The sequence below is a fragment of the Camellia sinensis genome, chromosome 14 (assembly GCF_055761805.1).
Source record: "Camellia sinensis isolate YWXY chromosome 14, ASM5576180v1, whole genome shotgun sequence".
Taxonomy (NCBI): Eukaryota; Viridiplantae; Streptophyta; class Magnoliopsida; order Ericales; family Theaceae; genus Camellia; species Camellia sinensis.
Window position 1 is genome coordinate 133,193,624 of NC_138974.1, and position 6,891 is coordinate 133,200,514.

General features: G+C 31.6%; 1 protein-coding gene across 1 annotated transcript; it reads left to right on the top strand.

The window, feature by feature from the left end:
• The first annotated feature begins 3,602 nt into the window (after nucleotides 1-3,602).
• Nucleotides 3,603-4,868, top strand: LOC114321754 (protein SENESCENCE-ASSOCIATED GENE 21, mitochondrial). The gene is made up of 2 exons (XM_028268962.2): nucleotides 3,603-4,051; nucleotides 4,362-4,868. The coding sequence occupies exons 1-2, from the start codon at nucleotides 3,978-3,980 to the stop codon at nucleotides 4,576-4,578; spliced, it is 291 nt and encodes a 96-aa protein (XP_028124763.1). The 5' UTR covers nucleotides 3,603-3,977; the 3' UTR covers nucleotides 4,579-4,868.
• The last annotated feature ends 2,023 nt before the right edge of the window (nucleotides 4,869-6,891 follow it).

Genomic DNA, 6,891 nt, shown 5'->3' on the forward strand with positions numbered 1-6,891 from the left:
CTCGTATCAGTCATTTGAGAAAGCAGAGGCCGAGATTGCTTGGGAGGTGGCCTCGCACTGACAGCTGTTTGATTGATGAAAAACGAAACACGACAGTCTGTGCACGTTAGCGAAGGCGGTGCCACTTAAATTGTGTCTTTCTCTGTCTTCGAGAAGATAGAGATGAGATGATAGGCATCTGAGTTGTATTGACCTTTGACTAGGTTGGTCACTTCTCATGAGATTCTGATATATGTCTCGAAGTTCGAGAACCTAAAAACCTTTCCGCCGCCTCGATCCCTCTATTGGATTCTCGACACGCGGATGGTGACGATGTCACCTTGCAACGCCCAATACAACGTCTTGATATTTTCTCACACTTTTGAAACGATGTCGGCCAATTCAAGCGGTGACGGCGGCCTCTTAGAAAATTCTTCACCAATTTTTCAGACGTTTGATAATGAATGATGTTTGATTGGTTGAAGAAAAGTTTTCTAGATCAATCAATAATCATCCCTTTTTTTTTATTTTATTTATTTCATCTCGTCCGTCAATTGTTGGGATCCCATTGATATTAGCTTTGAAAAAACGTTGCTCGAGTAATCAAAGTCACGTGTAAAACTTTTTTGGAATTTAGGACATGGTTAATGTCACTCCTCTTATCCTAAAATATTAATTTTTTATTACTTCAAAATATTATTTTATTTTAAAAAGTTAAAAATTAAAATAATACGAATTTTTTATTTTATTCTTATTTTAAATTCATTATAATTATAATGATTAATATTCTAAAAACAAATGTACTTTTAAAGAGTAATTTTAAAAAATTAATATTTTTAAAGTACAATAATTGTACTATCAAAAAAAATTGAATTATCCAAAAAAGATTACAGTATTATTTTGGAACGAAAATAGTATTAATAACAATTATTTTTGGTATAAGAAATAAAAATTTCAATTTCAATACTAATGATGTGTTTGGTTGAGGGATTTTGAGAGGGATTTGAAAAGGAAAATGGAAAAGGTATGTGAAATGTGAATAAATCATGCCTATATTTCACATAGTTTCACACACCTTTTCCCTTTCCCTTTCCAAATCCCTTCCCAAATCCCCCAACCAAACACACCATAAGAGTATCTTTAATGACAAGTCATTGGAATTGTTATTGTTATAATTTGGCAGTAGTTGACAAAAAAATTGTTCTAATGGCAAGTTATGACAGCTGCTAAATTTGACAAACGTCAAAACTTGTATCAAATTTGACATAAAATTTTAGCAGCTTCCATAACTATCAACTCACAATAAAAACTTTCCTCCCTCCCTTCCTTCCAACAAAACATCCCTCCCTCCCTTATATCTGCCATTTTTACAGAATGAAAACTGAAAATTGGTGTGTATGGAATATCCACATCAGTTTCTATGTCAAAATGACAAAAATGACAACCTTCCATTAAAACACCATTATTATAATTTGAGCCAAATACTACTCTGCATTGCCATTATTTGGCAATGACAATATTATTATAGCATTTGTTATTAGAGATCCACTAAACAATACTTTTGAGACATTTGTTAATATTTACTTATTTTATACTGTAATGAGGTGGGAGAGTGAATTTTGATCGATAAAAGTGCTGGTCATGGTTCAATTTTAAAATTTATTTAAAAAAAATAATATGTCTATTGTATAATGAAACTCAATCTTAAAATAAATTTGAATTATACATTATTTATATAACTAAAATTTAAAATTTAAATCGAGAACTATAATAATATTAATTTTTTACAAACATGATAATGTGACATTTTTAGCCCTTTCTCTTTTTTATTTATCCACATCAAAACACTTTTTTATTCCAATTGACCTATTTTAAAAATTAAGTTAAAAGTTAATTTTTTTAAAAAAAATATAAAAAAAAATAAAAGGATAATGTGACTAAAAATAAGCCTATAACTTTATATAGTGTCCCATGTGCACCTCTTTACGTTCACTTTGCAATTAGCATTTTATGAATTGTCATTTAAAAACACCAAACAAAAATGGTGGACAGTATTATATAAATAAATAATTATCAAATTAAAGCATTACATTGATTTGCTCTAAAAATACTACACAATAATTTATAATATAAATTAGAAAATGCTTAAGATTTGTAAAACACCATATTTAAATTTGCCAATCAACAAAAAAGTTACATATTAACTGTTAATTAATTTTTTTACAGATAGACGTGCAAAGATTAATTATTATTTTTAATTATTTTAAATTGTTGTCAAAATAATCCACTGCAACATTAATATAAATGAATTTAATAGGGATATTTTAAAATTTTGGAACTATTTGTAACTTTTTTTTGTCCTTTTTCTTTTTTGAACAAGAAAAAAAGACATTCTATTGAATAACATAGTATTCGTGGATCCTAACTCCGAAATAATTGGTGCCGGCCAGATTTAACCTAATTTAAAAGAAAGGATCCACTATCAGAGACAAGAGAAAAATGCACCAGCCCTCGACAGAAGAGACAGAATTATGAGTAGAATACAACGTAATTAGCTTCAACTGTTTGAAAAAAGGGCTGATAATCGGGCAGCAGTATTTGCTGTGTGGCAAAATAGGCCCATTTTGGAGCCAATTTTGTTAATCAAAATCGTTTATATTTTAGAATATATCAAGTAGAATATGCTTACAAAAAATCAAATAAATCGGATATCGTTTGCTGATTCATGATTCACATTTGTATCTACAAAAATTAATAGTAATTGTGATTTAAATTATTAAAAATGTGAGTGGATGAATGGGTAAATGATATCCGATTAACTTGATTTTTTACAGACATGTTCTACTTGATGTATTTTAAAATATGAACGATTTAGATTATCAAAATAGGTCCCGAAATAAACCCATTTTGCTGCAGAGCCGATGCTGCTGCAGCATCTCCAAATTCCTGATAATGACAGTATAAATATGATAAATGACAATATTTTAAATAAAGTTTTGTTTCAGGTTTCGTTTGGCAAAATTTTGTAGTTTGATTTTTTTTTACTATTCTAATCAGTTTTAAAAAAAAAAATCGTTTAATTTTTTTTTAATTTTTTATTTTTTCATAATTGTTTTAAAAAATAAAATAATTATAGTTTAAATGTAAAATTTTGTTTTCTTAACTTTTCACTCATTGCGACCGGTAAGTCTTCATTTGGCATGTTAGGTATTTTGACTATTTTAATTATAAAAAGATAAGATATATTTTTTAATTTAATAAAGTAAAATATTACATTTAAATTATAATTATTTTTTTTCACAAAAATAAAAAAAAAATTAAAAAATCTATTCCAAAAGAGACTTTTTAACTCCAGACAATTAAAAAGTCAAAAAGACAACTCACATTCCAAACGAAGGCTTTGTTTGGCATATAGAGTTTGGGCTAAAATAGTCACAAAAGAGAAAATAAACTTTTTAACCCAATAAAATAAAATATCACATTCAAATCATAATTATTTTATTTTTTTTCTTACAAAAGTAAAAAAAATTAAAAAATTTATCTCAAACAAAATTTTTTAATTCTAAATTAAAATAATCAAAAAAAATAAAAAAAATAAAAAATAAAAAAGCGAACCTACCTCCAAACGAAAGCGAAATCGGCGGAGCTTTGCTTCTGATTGGAAGCGTATTTTGTTGACGCGTTCCCACTTAACCCTACCGGCAACCGTCTATGTCTAGCCAACCTTTCATCACGCGTTCCAAACCTCAAATACCCATATCATTTCTCACTCTTTCTTCTATATAAACCCCCTCATTTACCCTCTTCTTCTTCCTCATAATAACCCATATTCACTACCCCTTCGAAGAGAGGCGCGCACACAGAAAGAGAGGGCTCATTTCGAAGAGATTGATCGTTAGCTGCTGTGTGAAAGGTTTTCTCCTTAGAAGAATCTGAAAGAAAAAACTCATAAAACTTTTCGCAGTAGCGTGTTCAATCTTTACCATTATATACAAAAAATGGCTCGCTCTTTCTCTAACGCTAAGCTTCTCTCTGCTTTCGTCGTCGATAGAATCTCCCTTGCTGTTACCAGGTAGTTCATATTCGTCAATCTTCATATTTACACCGATTTTGCCTTTTTTATTTATTTATTTATTTTATTTTATCTTCATGCTCTGTTTTCGCCTCGGAGAAAACAGAGAAAATATTTGAATCTAAAAAAATGGTTATTCAATCAAATTTTGACAAATGTTCCTTAATTAGAGTCGTAACAGATTAGAATTTCATTATTTGTCTGGTCCACCACCAAGTTCACTTTCGGCGCACGTTAACAAACTTTAGATTTTTTATTTTTATTTTTTCATATTAAAATTGAACATTTTCATGTATGTATGGTTGTAAAGGCGGGGATACGCGGCAGCATCACAAGGAGTTGCGTCAGGACCCGTGACCGCAAGAGGCGGCGTGATGGGGAAGAAAGGTGGGGAAGAAGAGGCAACAAAGACTTCTTGGGTGCCTGATCCAGTGACTGGGTACTACAGACCCGAGAATAAAGCTAATGAAATCGATGTTGCTGAATTGCGTGAGATGCTCTTGAAGAACAAAATCAGACGACACTAAAAATGAAGATTAATTGAAACTGAAGGATCCATCATCCATCGCCGGTGAAGAAGATTTGGAGCATTATGAGATGGTTGGGAAGATATCAACGAAGAACGGGGCTGTGCTCTCGGTGGATCCTTAAAAGAATTATTCTCCTCTAATATTTCTCTATTCATAACAAAAAAATTTAAAAGAAAAAAATAAATAAAAAATTAGTATGCTACCCTGATTTGAGGGACTACTTTATCCTTTGTGTCCTTCGTTTGTTTTGTTGCAGCAATAATAATAATGTCGTTATTTTTAGTTAATCTTCTTGTGCTTATCCCTTGGTTGGTAATATTATTTTTTAACTCTTAAAAAGTCATTAAAAAAAATAATAAGTTCACAGTTTATATAAAAAAAAATAAAAAAGTTTCTCTTTATTTTTTGTATATTTTTTAAAAAAAAAATTGAAAAATTATCTCAAATATTAGTTTTGAGTGGTGATTCATCCCACTAATATTTGGACCACTAATAGCTCTAATGAGCTTAAAAAAAAAAAAAAAAAAATTCAAGCCAAAACATCACATATTTTAATTAAAAAAATTAAAAAATTATTAAAAAAAAATTATTCCTAAACGAGGCTTAAGTTTCGTTAATGTTGTGATTCAAGTTTCCATTTTAAAGCAAGTATGTGCAATTTGTAAGTCATTCAGAAAACTATGGTGGTAAAGTGATTTTGGGTCTTCATTTATGACGTGGATGGCTTGCCTTCCCTCAAACAGGCACATGTTTATCTTGTTTTGGAAAAGACAAAGTGCTGAGCAGGTTCGATATTTGGTTTACCTAGACCATCCTCAACGGTAAAGTAAAATTATCATTAAATTTGAATTATCTTGTTTTGGAAAAGACAAAGTGCTGAACAGGTTCGATATTGGTTACCTAGACCATCCTCAACGGATAAGTAAAATTATCATTAAATTTGAATTTGAAGAAAAAAAATAATTTTTTTGACTGAAGATTTTATCAAAATGACATCAAAATAATATCATTCAAAAATTTCATCAAACTGAAGAGCTGAGTAGATTTCACCAAAATATTATGTGTTTATGTTGGACGTAGGTTTCACCAGACAATCGGCCGAATGTTTCACCGGTCGTTCCTTGCTTAAAGAAAAATGCGAAGCTGTTGTGCAGTGCATCAGTGTTTGGTTGGCCTATGAACTGCGTCACAATTAGGTTATTTTTGTGACACTAACAATAAATTCAAGATTGATATAGATTTAAATTTCTATCAAAATGTAATATAAAAAAGTTCTGTATCGATTCAAAGTTGTTAATGGTGTTTAAAAAGAAAAGATTGTTATTTTAACATGGGTGTGACGGTGATGGATTTGCCGAGGTGGAGAGAACGGAATTATAGGTTCAGGGTAGAGAAATGGATGGAGACACAAAAAGATGAAGATATATGAATTGGGTTCATTGCTGCCATTTTCGCTAGTGTTTGGTGGAGATGTTGAGTATTGATCATAGATAGAACCAACAAGGGCTTGGTGGGCACAATGTGGTGTTTAGTTCCAGGAATTTGCATCCGAGTCCGGTTATCTTTTGCGATGGAGTGGAAAAAGGAAGCCATGGGTGAATTGGTGTTGTAAAGGAAAGCCATGGGTGAGTCTCGATGCCGAATCTCCATGCGCAGTTGATCATCTACGGGCACTTTATGATCTCTATAGAGGATTCATTTGTGTATATGTACACAAATTGTTATTTTTTCATCTACCTCAATATAGAGGTCATCCCCTAGATCGACCCACAGGTTGACCCCCAGGTCATCCCTTAGGTTAACCCACAGGTCATCCCCTGAATTCATTTCCATGATGTTCTCTTTCTCAATTCTCATCTCTGATCCACTCTATACCTTCAATTCCATTTCCATCATGTTCTCTTTCTCAATTCCTATATCTGATCCACTCTATACCTCCAATTCCAATTCCATTTCCAATTCCAAGAGTATAGGTTGAACACCCAAGAGCTCAGTCTCAAATAGAAGATGAGGTCCATATTTTCATATCTGTATTTTTATGTTCTTCTTGTTGTTTTCAGTTCTGACTAGAATTAGTATGATGGTGATATGTTGGTTTGGAATTTAACAACAATCTTTATACAACCTATATTTTACAAATCTCTCTCTAACTATCTGTATGGGGAGCAAATATTTCGCAGAGCCCGTACTCCTTTCTACCAAGCTCCTTGTCCGTCCGATCGACCTGCGAACACAACGGCGGTGAGCTACCCGGCGGTGTGTGACCAGAAAACCCCTCCGACGGTCAAGTTAGCACACACTCAAAGATAG

What these genes read in the sequence shown, in the direction of transcription:
- LOC114321754 (XM_028268962.2), top strand. Translation starts at nt 3,978, where the DNA reads ATGGCTCGCTCTTTCTCTAACGCTAAGCTTCTCTCTGCTTTCGTCGTC. An exon ending in ATCTCCCTTGCTGTTACCAG is followed by an intron (nt 4,052 to 4,361) that starts GTAGTTCATATT and finishes ATGGTTGTAAAG; the next exon opens with GCGGGGATACGCGGCAGCAT.